General features: G+C 35.7%; 3 protein-coding genes across 5 annotated transcripts; 1 reads left to right on the top strand and 2 right to left on the bottom strand.

The window, feature by feature from the left end:
* Positions 1 to 5158: 5158 nt before the first annotated feature.
* LOC117896830 (fork head domain-containing protein FD4) lies at positions 5159 to 6704 on the bottom strand. Its single transcript, XM_034805343.1, has one exon. The coding sequence runs from the start codon at positions 6564 to 6566 to the stop codon at positions 5424 to 5426; it is 1143 nt and encodes a 380-aa protein (XP_034661234.1). The 5' UTR covers positions 6567 to 6704; the 3' UTR covers positions 5159 to 5423.
* A 7006-nt stretch (positions 6705 to 13710) lies between these two features.
* On the bottom strand, positions 13711 to 15069 carry LOC117898081 (U3 small nucleolar ribonucleoprotein protein IMP4). The gene is made up of 2 exons (XM_034807259.1): positions 14845 to 15069; positions 13711 to 14444 (listed from the first exon to the last, which is right to left on the bottom strand). Exons 1-2 carry the CDS (start codon positions 15029 to 15031, stop codon positions 13750 to 13752), a joined length of 882 nt encoding a protein of 293 aa, XP_034663150.1. The 5' UTR covers positions 15032 to 15069; the 3' UTR covers positions 13711 to 13749.
* A 723-nt stretch (positions 15070 to 15792) lies between these two features.
* LOC117898070 (glucoside xylosyltransferase 2) lies at positions 15793 to 17506 on the top strand. 3 transcript variants are annotated; one of them, XM_034807243.1, is made up of 4 exons: positions 15793 to 15958; positions 16069 to 16181; positions 16401 to 16698; positions 16783 to 17505. In XM_034807243.1, exons 1-4 carry the CDS (start codon positions 15956 to 15958, stop codon positions 17440 to 17442), a joined length of 1074 nt encoding a protein of 357 aa, XP_034663134.1. In that variant the 5' UTR covers positions 15793 to 15955; the 3' UTR covers positions 17443 to 17505. The 3 variants fall into 3 exon arrangements, with proteins under 3 accessions (XP_034663134.1, XP_034663133.1, XP_034663135.1); XM_034807242.1 differs by having other exon boundaries at positions 15798 to 15970; positions 16783 to 17506; XM_034807244.1 differs by having other exon boundaries at positions 15799 to 15958; positions 16061 to 16181.
* Positions 17507 to 17594: the final 88 nt, after the last annotated feature.

Raw genomic sequence — 17594 nt, 5'->3', positions numbered from 1 at the left:
CTTAAGAATTTATCAGACACTTTTACCGCACATAAGGAACCCCTGTTTTTGACCCAATAAGCTATGTCAGCATCGCCTTGATCAAAGTTGGCATAGCGAGTCGACTTAGCGATGTTCGCGTGCTTATGCGAAAACCGGTACATGTCAGTTTTGAATGTTATTCGTTATGGAAATGCAGATGGTTTTCCGCGATCGGTCGGAAGGACCATAATAACGATAATTTGTTGTTATTGGTACATTTTTTGTATTTATAAAGATCGTTTTCTTCTCTTCCGAATCCATCCAACGAACATACATATTTTCAGCTCTCACACATTTTTCTGCTGAATGAATTAGCGCCCCATCATATTCACGAATTGATAAGAAATTAGTAAATTAATAGAAAGGCCTCTTTGAATAATTATTTGTTATAATTACAATCAAATGTACGACAGTGCATTCATTACGGTTGACAAACATTTTAGCTTGAATGCAAAATAATAAAAAAGTGGCACCACACAGCCTGCTAAACACCCTTAACATAAATATGAAAAACTTTTTTTGCAATGGTCATGAAAAAAATGGTTATAGCGAGATGTGCCTTCCCTATTTAATTTGACAAATACGTTGCTCCTTTACTCCGAATGAGAGTGGGCCTGGCCTGCAAATCAGTATTAGAAATCCAAAAAATATTGAAATGTACAGACATCCTTCATCTTAGCTTATTTTCGGAATGCAATATTTTAGTCCACGATAAGAAAGCAGCCTCAATCGTATGCGCACGTGACACTTGCACTGAATTATATGCTGATGGACGAATGCTCAAGTGCCACGTTACTATTGCGGATCATTAACTTTCCATGGCAATTGGTCGCCAAGAAAGTCATGATTTGTTCCTAATAGCTGCAACATCCCCATCGAAAGGCTTCCAGCATCCCTCATTGTAAATATCGCAGTTATATTGCATTGTTATTGTTACTTACCACACCGTGACGCTACTTTTAAGAAGTGATGTTGCACGTTCTTTTTTGATTAATTGCGGCATTACAGTTTATGTGTGTCCGAGTCGACACGATTGACGATGATTCTGCAAAACCAATTTACCTACCTATTTTGTTTTATTACTCTAATAAAATTCATGTTTTCGTACAACAATCGATTTGGTTACTCCTTATAAATAGTGACACTTTATTTAATAATGTATTGTTGGGGCGTTGCATAAAGTCAGCAGCAAGCTCTGACAACATCAAAAATATCTTGGGTTGTCATATTCAAATATTTAAGACTTCTCTGAGAATTCTCAGAACATATGCAGGAACCTGGTATCTCTCGCGGCTTAAGTGGACTACTGTTTCTCACCCTTTGTTCTTTTTAAACACACACTTTGTATTATTCATTTTGGACTAAAAATGTATTCAATTTTATTCAATTCTCGGCTTCATCGCAGGAGTTTCCTTTTACATATCCTCGTATTTTGGCTGTTTTGGCTTTTACTGCTTGCGGATACATTCTTCTCCTCTTCCATTTCTTATGGGAAATTTAGATACACATATCCTCAGCGTTGCAAAGCAATGGTTCACGAAGCATTTAGGAAATTGACATTATTTCGGCCATATTGTTGCCAATGCATCGCAACCTACGGGGTGCTTAGAAGTCTTTGTTTTTGGCTGCCTACTAGGACGTAATGTAAAGCAATGTATCTTGCCTATGGTTCTGGTTTTGATATCATTTATTGGGTGCATATATTGTTCTTTTCCTTAGACAGTTCCAAAGAAAAACCAATTTTCCATGCCGCAGTCCTGACTTTTCCAACTTTACCTTGAAGCTTAAAAAATATACCCCTAAATTTTTCTAAATATTTTCTTTGCACATATGTACATCCAAATGTACATGATCTTCGAATATTGCTTAATCTGAAAAGCAACAAGTCTTTTTGTGGTCGGAGCCGTTTTGTTTCTAGAATCTAGATCGATTTAAGTGACGCTGCCTAATTTATAATTTCATCAATTAGACTGGTGAGGTATAAAAAATACGCTGAAAATAGGTAATCAACAGAAAGGATAAGTTTAATAAGTAAAGTTTCTTCACAAGTTTTTAAAATTATATTAGATGTAACAATACAAGTTAGCATTTTGTTTACCGCGGCCAGGCAAGTATGAACCGGAATCAAAGTTCAACTTTAAATATTTATTCGGAAGCTTTAAGTCATTGCAGCACCATGCCCTTGAACTGATTAAATTTAAATTTTATTTTACAACGTAGTTTATTTCATAAAGATATCTAAATTCGTTCAGAAGCTATTCATTTGTTAAGCTAAAATGGCCGAAGTCCCCACTGTCCGTTTTTTCATGTATCATTCATAAAAATAGGCAGACAAACGTCTCAAATAAAACGTGCCTTTGACCAACCCTTCAAAAATATATTCTACCGTTCGGTACCACCATATTTTGAACAGCATCAATGGCCAAGTAAATATAGCCATGTCCATCGGTCAGTCAGTTCGCCAGTGAAATTCACTGAGTGAATTAATCGCCTAGATATCAGAATCAAATTTTTCGAGCAGACTCCTGTGAATTGCATATTACTTCAAAATGCACGCCCCTACCGCCTCTAATAATAGTTGACAAGCAGATTACACCATAAGACAATAATTTTGTACTTTGCACGAGGAGAAAATTATGTTGTAGGCTAAGGCCTTAATGAGTCGATCGCTCCTCATACTTAGAACTTACAATACCCCCAACATTTTTTTTTTTAATGAAACGCAGAGGAACGTTGTGAAACGCGTTGAGACGTGCGACTGCTTTTGTACCCGGTTCTCATTCAGTATATATAAGAGCGATAGATCAAAACAAATCCTTCACCGACCTGAAAAAGGATACAAAAAAATGTACATCGCTCTGTCAACCCCAAGACAGTTCGTAGACAACAAAATAAACTTCATTTGAATACAAGAAGCATTAGGAAGCTCCGCGTTTGGGCTAGAGTGTGCGTTGGTGTACCACTCAAGGCTGCAAAATCACATATGGATTGACCTATGTCCAGTGACGAAACAACACTGCTACTTCCACGAACTTTTCATGAGCACTGCTGTTTACTGCAACATTTTCTGATTTTCATTCTCATGACCTACAGATGCGCTCGTGACAAATTTGAGACTATCATTTGTTACGCTCACTTTACTCGCGAGTTCAAAGTCTTCTTTGATCTGCCGCTAATAAGAAAAACATTAACATCAATATGGTCTTATTGATGGATTTCCACAAAAGTTTTTAACTATTAACACCCAATTGGAAAAACACCCGTGGCGATAATTAAAGGGCACAGCATACGCCTGTAAACCTTTTGTACCCGGTATTCAAAGAGTACACGGGTATACTGTATTGGAGAACGGGTACGTAACAGAAAAAGCATTCAGATCCAATAGATCTCAATAGAAATCAATCAATCCACAGGTAAGTGGACATTGTGCATACTAAGTAGTACCCGTGCTTTGAAGTAAGCTAAAACAACGCGCTGATAATTACCATCAATATATTTACATATGTACATATGTACAAATGTATGCATACATTTAAACATACATACATATGTGTTTATGTAATTGTTGAAGTTGCAAATAGGAGAAGAGCTAGATATGCCAAGATGTTTATCTGACACCATGTCTCATTTCTTAAAGGCGATCGGTGGGAAAATAAATGTTTCTATTAGTTTCTATATGTTTCAAAGGTCCGACTGTTTATTTAAGACTCGACCACACAGACAGCCCTCATCTTTGGTGTATGCTCGTAGCTTTCCCTAATTTCCCAACATACCGTGCCACAAGTTTATTACTCACATATTATTAAATGAAGATTGATTGAAGATTGAAAATTGTTAAAGTCACAATAAGATAATATGATCCCAGCAGTTTTGGGAACAAAAATATTTACATATTTACACATTTACATATGTATGTATGTATGTACATAATATGTATACAATACACCTCTTTTACTTGGCGTTAGCGTTTTATGCACTTAGCGGAGAGTTAGTAGAGAAAATGTCCAGATGAATACCGCAACCCCCACCTACGATCACCATGTTTAGGACTAAAGCCAAGCAAAGAGACAATATTTTAAGTTATAGAAAAGACTCAGTATGTGAAAAGTATTTATATTATAGCTCTGAAACCGATGAGCGGACAGACGGACATGGTAATGAGCGCTCAATTCAAATGTCGCTGAAAACATTTGTTAAAATTGTGATGTTGCACTGGAATCTTTATACTTTTCCTCTACCGACCTATATTATTACCGATCATTTCAATTCCTGCTTTGTTGTTTATGTGGGCATTTCATTGACGAGACCAAAACATTAATTGTCAACAAAGACACTTCTCCATATAAGTTTGTAGACATGGTATCCAAATTCATGGGCAGGAAACTTATTCACCCTGTTGACATATTATTTCATCAATTTTGATTTGGAAACCTATTTTAATAAGCTAAACTTCTTATTTTCGATATGGTTTGGTAATCTAATCTGAAGATGATTCTCGAGAGAAGTTCTTCCACGTTTTTTTTAATATTTACACATATAAAAGTATCTAAAAGAATGTTTAATAACAGTTCCAAATAAACAGATTTTCCGTGCGTCATGTGCAGAGCGGCAAAGGTAAAATTGAATTTCAGAAACGCACATAAATATTTGCGTAAAATTATAACTATTTTAAAAACACATCAATGCCCGCTCAATTGCTCAACTTTCGCTGAAGTCCTAATTTGAACGGACTGCCGCGAAAATCACTTATATTTTAGTCACGTGCAGCTAGCTTGGCTTCTTGAAATCTCCCAAACGAACGGCCCTGAGTCGATCTTACCATCAATCATAGGACCAATCGAGAGGTGCGTTATAATGACAACAACAATTTGAAAATAGTCCCTTTTTAATATTTCTACCACTTGCTATGCTTACTGTCCCATCCGACAGTAAAGCCAACTATTACATATGGGAATATTACCATCAACATACGACACGCCCTAACCAAGGCTTGGTGTATGTACATATGCACATACAATATTAGAATTTTAATTAATTAAATAAGTCCCAAGTAGCGGCTATCTTGTAATTAGAACGTTGGCCAAATTTATATGTAAATGATTACAAAAAATGTTTTTGCTTGTTTGGTATTTTAACTTTTATATTCTTCAGATAGTTTTCGACCTTACACATGTCTGTATAGAATCTAATACAAATAAAATAAATAGTTTACGGATACGGTATGTGATAAAAAGTGTGTAATGGGTATTACTAACATTACTAACGTACATACATGCTAACTACAATTATGCCATGTTTTGGTCCTATTTATCAATTAACCTTAATAAAGAAGGAACTACGTTTGGATGAATTTACATATCCTCATAAATAACTCTGTACAGCAATATTCTAGTTTGATTTATTTATATAGTACGCAAATCATTGTCTATTCTATTTTGGGCTTCCGGTGTCAGATATTGCTGTGACGGTGCCACCAGAGCCACGTTATTGTAGTAGATATTGTGCATATTGGCAAGGGGTGCCGCCATCATGAAAAGTGGATGGGAAATAGCAAGTTCATATGTGGCGCTGGGGATTCCCGAGGATTGCAGGTTTCCCGAGCTCAGTCCTGATACATTGGCTCCTGAGGCATAATGAAGAAACGGAACGTTCCCTGCATTAATAGTGTGTAGCGGCGGCAGCGGTCGCTCGCGCTGATCTGATTCACTGTGGTTCAATCGACTCATGGTCATGTACTCGTCGGACGAAGATGTTGGCGGATATCGAAGAATTCCACTGCACTCCACCACATCTATATCGGTTCGATCATCATCCTCGTCCTCCTCCTCCGAATGGTGTTCCGGCTTGTCGGGCGTAATTAGACTCTCTATCGTGAAGGAACGCTTCGGCCGTAAACTTATCGGACCTTCAATGTCTGGACTAGTTATTAAGGGCAAAGTGGACAATGCCATGTCTGATAGATTGGTATGATTTGCATTATACGTGGGAGTTTGGATAACATCTGGTAAGATTCTACCTTGGGCTAGGGGCGTTGATAGTTGATTTGTTACTCTGGGCATATGCAGGGACGAGTCAAGACCCATTGATGCACTGTTGATGTCCAGCGAAGTCATGTGCGATACATTATTTCCATTGCGAGTGGTGAAGAAAAATCGATTTAGGTTCGCAAGTGCGGTCAGTTCTTCATTCAGGATGTCCTTATCATTTTTATGCAATTTAAATCGCTTTCTTCGTCTTAGCAGACTGCCGTTTTCAAACATGTCAAACGCTTGCGGATGCAACGCCCAGTAGGCTCCTTTTCCTGGCCTGTCCGGCCGTCGCGGAACTTTTATGAAGCAATCGTTAAAGCTCAGATTGTGCCGCAAAGAGTTCTGCCACCGCTGAGTGTTTTTTCGATAGTACGGAAAGCGGTCGGTGATAAATTTATATATATCGCTGAGAGGTAACATTTTCTCCGGTGAGCTCCAAATGGCCATTGCAGTCAGTGAAATATATGAATATGGAGGCTTCTGTTCGCCATATGATTCACGTGAGGGTCTTGGCATTATTAAACAATAGGCAATGTTTAATTATTTAATTCTCCAGGGCTCAATGACGAGTGATTCAACACGGAACTGTGTTGACACTAAATATTTCCAAACAGTGAGTTTATAAAATGGCAAAGTCCTCATATTATTAAACAATAGACAAAATAAGTAACATTATTTTTGTCATGCACTATTAGAGCACTGCATTATGTTGTGTGTTCTTTTCTTCGACTCATTTATTATCTGTTTGGTTTTTTTGGATGTTTGTGTTTTATAATTGATGTGCAACCGCTTAGGGTTCTCACCGCTTTAGTTCATTTCGAAAAGCGAAGTTATTTAAAAACACGAGAGGCGAACAAATGTTTTATCCGTTGCAGGAAAAAGTATCCTATTAAAATTGTACTTGACATGGTGAGGTGAGGTCAATAGCGACGGCAAAACAAGATCGCGAACTGACGGCAATAAAATCTCCACAAGAACTACGCTTGTTATAAGCTTCAGCAGCGACAACACTGAATGTAAAAGCACTCTCACTGAGGTTTCCCTGGTCTGGTCTGGTCTGGCAAATTACCATCTAAAGCTGAATACGAATACGTGAGCGGCGGTGGTAGCGAACTTGAAGCGAAGATAGCGATAGAGAGGGAACAAAACAAACGACAACAAACGAAGAACACGGCATACAAAAAATTACTGTTTCAGCAGACTAGCAGACGACGCGCCGGTTATTGTACTAAGTGAGCAATGCCGTACAACCAACCACAGTGAGCAATGCAATCAAAATATAATCACTCACATCATTGCCCCCGTGCTCTCTCCCAATCACCGCGATGCGAACATGCATCATCCCTCCAAAACGGCGAAACTTCAAAGAAGAGAGCCAAAGCAAAGAGTTTGAGATTTACTAAACGAATAAACCAGTCTGACCAGACCACACTACGCCAGAGCAGGCTGTGGCCATGGGGCAGGGGCTCTGCCTCAGTTACGGGGAGTGTCGTAGGTTGTAGCTTAGCTTAAGCTACGGATATACACTCGACTCGACAAAAGAGCAACCAACCGCCCTGGCAGAGGCAGCTGGCTCTGGCTAACAGCCCAATGCGAGAGAGGTGTTGAAAAAGAAAATTACAACCACTTTACCGATTTACTGATTTTACGTTTTCATAATCTTGTTAGTTGATTTGCCTGCTTTTGGACGCAGTCATTATTCTACAGAACGTTAAAACCTAAATCGTACTGCCACTGCATTTGTCGAGCGTGAGTATGCTCGGTCCCCCATCGATTTTGTAAGTGCCAAAGTAAATTAAATACTAATATGTATACTTTTCGTATTCGAAACATAGTCCCAATTAACGGTGGTTAATGTAGGTACATATGTACATACATATGTACATGTTTATGTGTACTAAAGATCCAAAACAAAAAACTAGTGTAGCAAAAAGTTTTTAATTTCGTATATCATTGAGCACAGCACACCAACAGAAATTCATTTATTGATAATTTGCCTTTTCATAGCGATAATTAGGTGATCATCTTCATCATCAAGTCTAAGTGGGGTTAACAACGAAGGCAGGCAGCAGCACGGAGAGCGACGGCTAGTTGACGAGACGACCGACGCGAGAGCGAGAAAGCACAACGAGCTCTTAAAGCGGGATGGTATGATGGTAGCTCTTCTTATTTGTCTATACACAAAAACCTCGAATTGGATTGGCTATTGTAGAAATGCATTTGTTTGGGCGGAGCTTAGACGATTTCAACAATGTAACGTATCATACGTACATACAAATGTACATACATACGTACATATCTGCACAAGTACGTGTATATTTTTCATCAGTGGGTGCGCAATCTATCAGAGGGCTCAAAAAATAATTCCAAAAAAGGAAATATGTGTGTATTTATGTACATACATATTTATGGATGTCTATGTAAATATTATTATTAAAATATTTGAATGTATTAACTACAATACATCAATTTACATATATTCGTGTATAAACACAGATAATATTTATTTATGATTTTATCTTAACTCAGGGTACATAATTGTATATTTATATAAATATACATATGTATGTAGATATGCACATACATATGTATGTGTTGATGTACATTCATTTGTAACGAAAGCTCTGGCATATGTACATACATACATATGTACTGCCATCATTTCACTTAACATCGCATTTATTATTTGCAGAAGCTCTCTGCTATTGGCTGATTGTATCGGTGGGTGAATATTTTTTTTGTCTCCCCTTTTTGCAAATTAAATCGGCAACAATGGCCGATTTTATAAACAGCTGGTGACTGAAATATCAGAAGCGTAATCATTCTAGAAGCTGACTGAAAACGATTGAGTAGATTTATTTTCTGAAAATAATAATATTTAAGTGGCTTTTTTTATATCTTTTCAAAATTTACATACTTAAATATGTATGGACATATGTACATATGTTTTACATCTATTTTTCTCGTCTGTTGTATCAATACTTTGTAACGTATAGTAGGTAATAAATAAATAAGTAGCAATCTTAATAAATAGAAAGTCTTCTTTTAAGTTATTTAGTATTTTTCAAAAGAGTTTTTTTTATAAGGTGGTGTTGTTTTACGCATTAAAGTCACTATGATGGTACTCTAATTAAGTCTTAAATCTTTAGTAGACCGGGGTATTTCAGACTTGTTGCCAAACTAAAAAATAGTTTGAACGATTTGCTGGTTCCCAATTGTAGTTGCATATTAAGTAGGTCTGCGACTATGTTTTAATCTATTTTTAATTTTCATGTCACCGCCGCGCTGTTTGTTTTTTTTTTTGCACAAACAAAATGGTTCTAGAAGCCAACGGCTCAAATGTGCTTTTTACCTTAGAAAGAGGAATATTCAAAGAGCACATACAAATAATAGCGGGCTGTATTTTTGAAAAACAGCCAACAAAATAGGTCCATAAGCTTATTAATACATATAATTCATCCAAATTGATGTAAGATCTCAAAACAATAGTAAATCGTTAATAGTTATTCCACATAAATGCCAAGCTTATTAGCTATTCATTAAGATCTCAAAAAAATAGTAAATCGTTAATAGTTTTTCAACATAAATGCTAAGTTTATTAGCTATTCAATAAGATGTGGAAATTTATAAAAAAAAAATTTTAATAAGTTTTCAATAAAAAACAATTTTTCAATCGTTTTTAAATGTATATTAGGGGCAAAGTTATAATCAAAAATTATTATGATGATGGAAACTAATCATTCTTTATTGATCCAAGCAAAATGAACGTTAAGAGTGTAAACTTAAGACTTTTATGCACCGCAAACAGACCAACTTGAACCAGAGTCAAAGTTCAGTGTTCTACTAGTTATTGTAAAGTTTTTAGCACCATAGTAGCACCATGAGCTTTCACAGACTAACTATGCTCTCAAATGCAGTTTATTTAATGAAGATATATTGAATCCTTCAGAAGTTATTAATTTAGCAAGCTGAAAGGCAATCGCATGATTTTGCCGACCATCCAACATTGCCTCTTTTGTAAACTGCGCGCTTTTGGAATACTTTTTCAGCAACACAATCATAGCGCCTGCTGATAGACACGTCGCGCCATTTTTGTGAAGCTATTTGTGTCAATCCGTCATCCAACTAAAGGCAACAAAGTTAGTTAACATCGTTTTTAGATTAATAGGCACCGACTGGCGCTTTAGCTTCGAATTCACTGATGCCTGTTGACAGAAATCCACAAAAAACACTAACTCTAGATGCAGTACATTTTCAGTTATCCGGAGATACATATCAATCAAAATTGGATTCCGATGTAATCATTTTGAAAGTCTGCATCTCAGCATGAGAAAAGGGACAGAGTAGAAAAGTAGTGCATGCAGATGTATTAATATTACTATTCCGTGCAATAGATGTTATACAAATGTACATCCATCTATGGGAAAAAAACTCACTCATGTTCACTCATTCAACACATAATTCCGTATGGTGCGAGGATTTTAAACTAACTTTGTCAGTTTGGAATTTTTGTTCGTTCCAAAAGTCAAACAAACCCAAACGAAGGCAGAAATTCAATGCACGCTCCGATTTAGAAAGGATAGCCCATGGATATTGCCGACTTTATATTTATGTAGCTACAATTTTAGAAATGTAACCACCAAATTTGTAATCCCATTAGTTCTGGTTGCAGGACATTTTTTACTTACACGCTATTCCGTTTAGGCGTGAATCGTATTTAAATTTATTTAAGAATCATTTACAACATTTTGAATTTGCGTATCCAATCGGAAGGCGTAACAAATGCCACACATAAATTCTTGTTTCCCAAAGAACAACATTTTTAATAAAATTATTGCCGCTGAGGTTTGCTCAATTATATAATGTAATCACAGACACAATCACAACAAATTTCATGCTATGCAATTACAACGCATTATGAGGAATTTGTAAGCGGGGGGGATGGTCAAGGTATTTAACCCGGAATAATAAATCTTTTTGTATTCGCCGCGTTTTGTTATGTTGTGCTAAATTCCCACCCAGTAGGTTTGACATTTGGCTGTAAATGCGAAATAAACAGGACTTCCGACAAACATAAATGTACGCTTTAATGCAATTTGCTTCGGTATACGGTTAACAGTTGTTACAATTATCCATTGTTTGCTACAAACAACCACAACGGCAACCAATATAAGTAAACAGAAAGCATGAAAACCCAAACATTAATGACGAAATCAATATTTCAACTTTACTGCAAGAACAATTCTTTTTAAACGCAACAACAATTTGAAGTTCGGTGCATTGTCGGGCTAAGAATTATAAACAAGATCCACGCATGAGGATCATATTTGTTTTTTTATTTAATTTGTGCAACTTCAAAATAACATTATTGTTTTTTTAATATTTCTATATCCTAATTAACTAGAATGTGCAAGACCCTTCGTAGATCCGATTAGGTATGCACATTAGTACATACATATGTATGTACATACATACAAACATATGTACGTTAGTGTGTACCACCTGTCGTACAAAGCGGAACAATGCCTTAAGTTTAAGTTTACATTAAATAATGAAACCCATAAATTTAAAAAGGAAACTGCTGTGTTATGTGTCAGAACCGTAATTAGAGATATTGGCCTTAAATAATCGTTCGGCGTTCATTTGTTCGCTTTTTACTTGCCGACAACGCAGCGGCAGCCCTGTCTTGGAATCGAGCCGCAGAAAAGGTGTTAGAAAAGGGCGATCTAAAGGTGAAAAAGGCACACATATTTTTGTGTGTATATGTATGTACATTCATATGTATGCACACATATGTACATATGTATGTAGGGCGTTGTATTGTATTATTGAAACGAGCTGAATGGATTTTTAACGATGTAGCATTAATACAAATGTACGCACATTTTAAAGTATCTATGTACATACATACATTTCTACATGCATACATACATATGTATGTATGTTTATATGCAGTTTTGTGTTTTTATACCTGCTGATCAGCAATATTCCTATACTTATTAATTGGCTTCCTTGCCACACATTACGTTCATCAAACAGCTGGCAAATTATCAAATTAAATTTGAGAATTCATTTGAACATTTCATTTTCAACTTCCACATTAGCGTTAGTAGCTTAAATCAAATATGTATATTACCTTAAATAATTTAATTTACCATCAAAGACATATGTACATATGTATGTATGTATGTATGTATGCTTACATAAGGGAATTTCTCTGATGTGAATTGGAAACAGTCGTACGCAGTGCAAGTGGTAAAAAGGGCAAAATATTCTTCAACTTGTACGTACTTTTTGATTAGCCTTATAAATGGTGGTATAGTTGATTTTGCAGCTGCCCAGTTGCAATGGAAATTGCATTCAAAAACGTGCAACATGCATTTGCATGTGTATTTATTAAAAATGAGCTGATATGTATAGGCTCGGATATTAATATAAACAATATAAATAGAGAAGAGAAGGAAAATAAAATAAGGAAATAAAAAATGGACGTACTTAGGCACATAATGTATCCAACATTTTCTAAACGAAAGCGTATAGGCCCGAAAGAACAAGTAACTGTAAGGAACTGTAATTTCGATTTGCCGTAAAATAATTTGGGCGTCCATAATCCCGAGAATGGGCTTGTGTTGCAATAAGTGTAGGTCCAGAAGACGTAGACTAGATAGGTATAAAGCTACATACATATATACACGATATGGTGGTAAACTCTGCCGCACGGGACATTCCTGGAATTCTAGGAAATTCCTGGGCTTATTTATAAGCGTTAAAAATATATGTACATAAATATGTACGGGTTAGCCGAGATTTTTAAATTTTTATATATAGTTTGTTAAATGAATTCAAAACAACCAGATGTAAAAATAAGCAATACCCCTAAAGAAAATATTTAAGACGAAGAGGAACGCTGTGAGTCCCCTGTAAACGCGTCCCTAATTTTTTATCCGTAACTCAGTGAGTATATATGTATGTATGTATGTATGTATGCACATGCATAGATATATATGTACATAGTATGTACATATTGATTTGAATTGATTTTTGGCGAACGCCAAAATTAAACGCCGTTTAAGCTCGCTCTTCTCCGCCAGAGGCCAGAATGTTCAAACGAGAGAGAAAATTAGCTGTCATTAAAAGGCTGCTGGAGCGGGTGGGGAATTGCACCCGCAAATGAATTTTGAAAATCTCATTGAACACTTTCAAAGCCCCAAATTTACCAGAAAATATTAATTGGTTTTATAAGTAAGAATCGGGTTGAATAGTTTTATTGGATTTATTGGAGCCCTACCAAAACAAAAGGAGACAGACTTAACATACTTCTCTAGCGCCGTAAAGAAAGTAACACCTTCCAGGTCAGACCGAGAAGATTACAAACACCGTAGCAATTATACGCTTTTATTAAAGCCGATTTAACGCCTCATTCATATCTGCATATACCAGGACCATGCTAAACCGTAGATCAGTACAAATTATTGGAACGACACTGGAGGTACACATTTTTCAAGCAACTTATCTTCGAAATATCCTGAAAAAGTAATACCGAGAAAAGGAAGTGGCAGTGGATCCCTCAACCTAAATTCGGAATAAAAACAATGTAGGGATTTAATGTGGTGGAGGGCAGCCATAACTTACTTCTATCCATTACAAACTTCATATATTAGTAATTTATGCATTAAATAGTAAAACTTTTATTTGTACCTTAGTTTTTTAAGCCAGACTCATTTGAAATCCAATTTTTTTTATTTGAAGTGTTTAAGTATGGGCGATTAACCCATTCCGTGTCAGCAGCCTTTATATTTTCCAGTGTTCCGAGTTTAATTTGATATAACTTGAGAACAAATCTTGGACCTACTTCGCTGAGACTCAATTCTCTATTTATATATTTGTACTGATGATGTCTAAATATAATGGAATCATTATGGTTTAAGAAGGATATCACTCGTTGGGATTTTTCTTTCGGTACGGGAAATAGGTGCTTTAGTACTTGTACAATTCTCAACCCAATAGGACTTTGGAAATTATTAAAAATCAAATGAGGCTTCTGCTCACTCATATGTCCTATATCTGGGATATCATGACGCATTATTACATCTGATATGTTAAAAAATGAGGTTGGACCATATGGAAGATGACAAACCACTAGACTGTCTGGTATGCCCCGATGCTCATGTACAATCATAAAATCAGTTACATTATTTGCACGACAAGCGTGCATAAGCGTTGTCAACTGATATTTGCCCCTGTTCATTTGTTGAGCATTTGGAAAAATCAGACGAAGTTCTTTCATAAACATTTTTAGTCTCGATGAGGGGTTATGTGATGTCGTCAACATTATTTTTGGATCTTGGTCACCAGCGTGATCGTATTCATCATTTGCAGAGCGGATTTCAATTCCTGAAAAAATATAAATGTAATTTTAATAAGAAACTCAAATTCATTTCTAAAATTAATGTAATACAGTATAATATTAAACGGTTATTAGGGTTAATACTCGTGCTTATGGAATTTAAATGTAGCAAAAAACCTCGAAGATCAGCCAAAACAAATAAATATATTTACCTACATATGTACATATGTATGTATTTATTTGCATTCATATGATCATTGAGCAGTAGGCTATCTACATACATACATACATACATACATATGCACATACATGTTGGCGCTGATCAATATCCGAGCATATGTACATACATATGTATGTATGTTTGGAATACAACATTCTTATTAAAGAGTATAACAGCCGGCGTACATATCATATCTAAATTAGTTTTCACTATATGTAAGTACATACCTTTATCATCGTACTTTAGAGAGCTGTATACATCTATGCCTTTTTTTATAATCGACGAGTTTACCGTTTTGTTTTGGTCTAAACTTTGAACGATACTCTCCTGAGTCTTCTTTTTGGATTTAACACGTTCGCTAAGCGCTTTTGAATATAAATATTCCCTTCTTTGTCTGGCTTGTTTTCGTAGCATGTTTACTATTTTTCCAACCACGTGCGACTGTGAATTATCGTTATCAGTGTGACCAAATATTGAGAGGGGAAAAAAGACCAGAGTCAAAAATTGTGGGTATCCATGTTCGACCACTTCACAAGAGGATGAACAAAATTCAACTCGATTCATTCGAAAATTTTGCAGTTTCTAGTTTTGTCGGCCGCTTTTGGTCGGTCGATATTTAAATTAACGAGCTAAAGCAAACGCATTTATTTTGGTACTAAATTTCGTTTATTCGGACTTCCATAAAGAAAACAGCAAACTTTTTTCAGTTTTTCCCAGAGCTGGTGCCTCTTTTATCACCTAACATATGTATCTTACATCTGGTATTGAACTCTGCCAATGAGCTGCTAATAGCTAATGTAGCAATAAATAATGCAATAATGCAGGCTCAAAAATTAAAATATTTAATTTTCAAATTCAACCTTGATAACTTTTGAGGAATTTTTCCAGAATTTGAGAATTTTCTTTTTAACGCAGTTCAGCAAATCAACCAAGCAACACATAAGTACGTTCGTACAAAACCAGGCTCAAGAAATAAAAAATAACAATCAATACAGTCACATTTATTCTTGTGTCTTACACGAACACATCAATTTAGAGAGAACTGAACTGAGTGAATTGCGACGTTCCGCTTTTATGAACTGGAACATCTACATATATACTGTATGGAAACAACCTATGTATGTTCGTCTGTTTTACAACCATCGATTGTATCGATGGTACAATCGATTTTTCGCAAGCTATATTTTGCATCACTAATCCACTGTGCATATTATAAACAAACAGCTTAAAACTTTTATTTTATTCATTATTAATGTGGAAGTTCTATATTTCTAGTATACTGAATGGAAGCCGTGTGAATTCATTTCTGTACATGTATATCTTATAACAATTCCTAACATGGTAAATACAATTGTATGCCAAAATTACTGGCAAAGAAATTATATGCATACTTTAATGAGTAGTGCATTGTTATTGAAACGGATTGAATGCTAGATGGTTTAGTATTACAGCTCCACCTTCATATGTGTTTCTTGTGCCTAATTGGAATAGGGATCCTAATATATTTCGTTCATCAGCGGCCTTCATGTGATCATAAAGGAATGTCATTGAATCGCAACAATGTGTATGTAAAAAAAATCTTGTGTTTAAATTTACTTCTATATAGTTTAGAAACTTAGAAAATAGGTAGAGCAACGAGGTTGTTTATAAATCATATAAGGACCGTTTTTGGATCATTGATAGCTTCTTTAGTAATTAATTAACGATTCGTTTTCTTTAAACATTTGAAAATTATTGGCGTAAAATAATCTCCTGTACATTTATTACCTCTTTTATTAAACAGGCAACCTGCAAGGACACCTTTCTATATCGTAGTAGTCTGTTGTGGCCAACGAGTACAAGAGACGCTTGTTATGATCAAATCGGCAATCCTTTTTAATTATGAACAAGAGTATCTTAAATTTTTGATTTTTACTGAGAAAGAAAAAGATGATGAGTTAAGGGAAAAGTTAACAGACTGGAAAAGTATTCTACCAGCGTTATTTGATTTTGACATTTTACCCTTGAACTTTCCCAGTCAAAATGAGATTGAATGGAAGAATCTGTTCAAGCCCTGTGCCGCCCAGCGTCTATTTTTACCGGTAAGTCCCAGTTCATAGAATGCGTAGAATACAATATCCAAATTGACTCTTTATTTCTAACCTATTATTGATCTCATTTTCTAGTCTTTGTTGACTGATGTGGACTCATTGCTATATGTTGACACGGATATATTGTTTTTGTCACCAATATCAGACATATGGAGCTTTTTTAAAAAGTTTAATGACAGTCAAATTGCAGCGTTGACGCCCGAACACGAGAATGAAAACATAGGATGGTACAACCGATTTGCACGTCATCCATTCTATGGCCGCCTCGGTGTCAACTCCGGCGTCATGTTAATGAATCTGACACGAATGCGAGAGTTTAATTGGGAAAAACATATCTTATCTATACATGAAGAGTACAAGCTGCGTATTATATGGGGCGATCAAGACATTATAAATATACTTTTTTATTATTATCCTGACAAACTTTTCGTAATGCCCTGTGAATATAACTATCGGCCAGATCACTGCATGTATATGAGCATATGCAACATGACAGACTCTAGCGTTAAATTAATACACGGTAATCGGGGATATTTTCATGCCGACAGGCAACCACTTTTCAAAATTATTTACGAGGCCATGGAAAGTTATCAGCTTGGATCAAATGCAAATACCAATTTTTTAATGCCTCTACGAGGGGCTTTATATCGAAAATCGGTAAATGAATCCAGCTGCGGAAAGATCTCAACAGAAGTGCTGAAAATAGCAACTAAACTTTTTGGCAATAGCTACTAAGGGACATAGAATAGATTAACCATAAGTAGATAAAACAGTAAAATAGAAATATAAAACGTTTTTATACAACTGTTTACAGAATACATTCCTAAATAGAAAATAAATTTTAATGAAAACAACACGAAGCTAAGGAACCTGAAGTTCGGGTTTTT

Source organism: Drosophila subobscura, chromosome O (assembly GCF_008121235.1).
Source record: "Drosophila subobscura isolate 14011-0131.10 chromosome O, UCBerk_Dsub_1.0, whole genome shotgun sequence".
Lineage (NCBI taxonomy): Eukaryota > Metazoa > Arthropoda > Insecta > Diptera > Drosophilidae > Drosophila > Drosophila subobscura.
This window is presented reverse-complemented; position numbering and strand designations above follow the sequence as displayed.

Excerpts from the sequence above, each read along its gene's own strand:
- LOC117898081 (XM_034807259.1), bottom strand. The coding sequence starts at position 15,031 with ATGCTACGAAAACAAGCCAGACAAAGAAGGGAATATTTATATTCAAAA. Across the intron at positions 14,445-14,844 it reads TCTAAAGTACGATGATAAAG|GAATTGAAATCCGCTCTGCA; the intron begins GTATGTACTTAC and ends ATATTTTTTCAG.
- LOC117898070 (XM_034807242.1), top strand. Across the intron at positions 16,182-16,400 it reads TCATTGAATCGCAACAATGT|GCAACCTGCAAGGACACCTT; the intron begins GTATGTAAAAAA and ends TTTATTAAACAG. Across the intron at positions 16,699-16,782 it reads CCCAGCGTCTATTTTTACCG|TCTTTGTTGACTGATGTGGA; the intron begins GTAAGTCCCAGT and ends CTCATTTTCTAG.
- LOC117896830 (XM_034805343.1), bottom strand. The coding sequence starts at position 6,566 with ATGCCAAGACCCTCACGTGAATCATATGGCGAACAGAAGCCTCCATAT.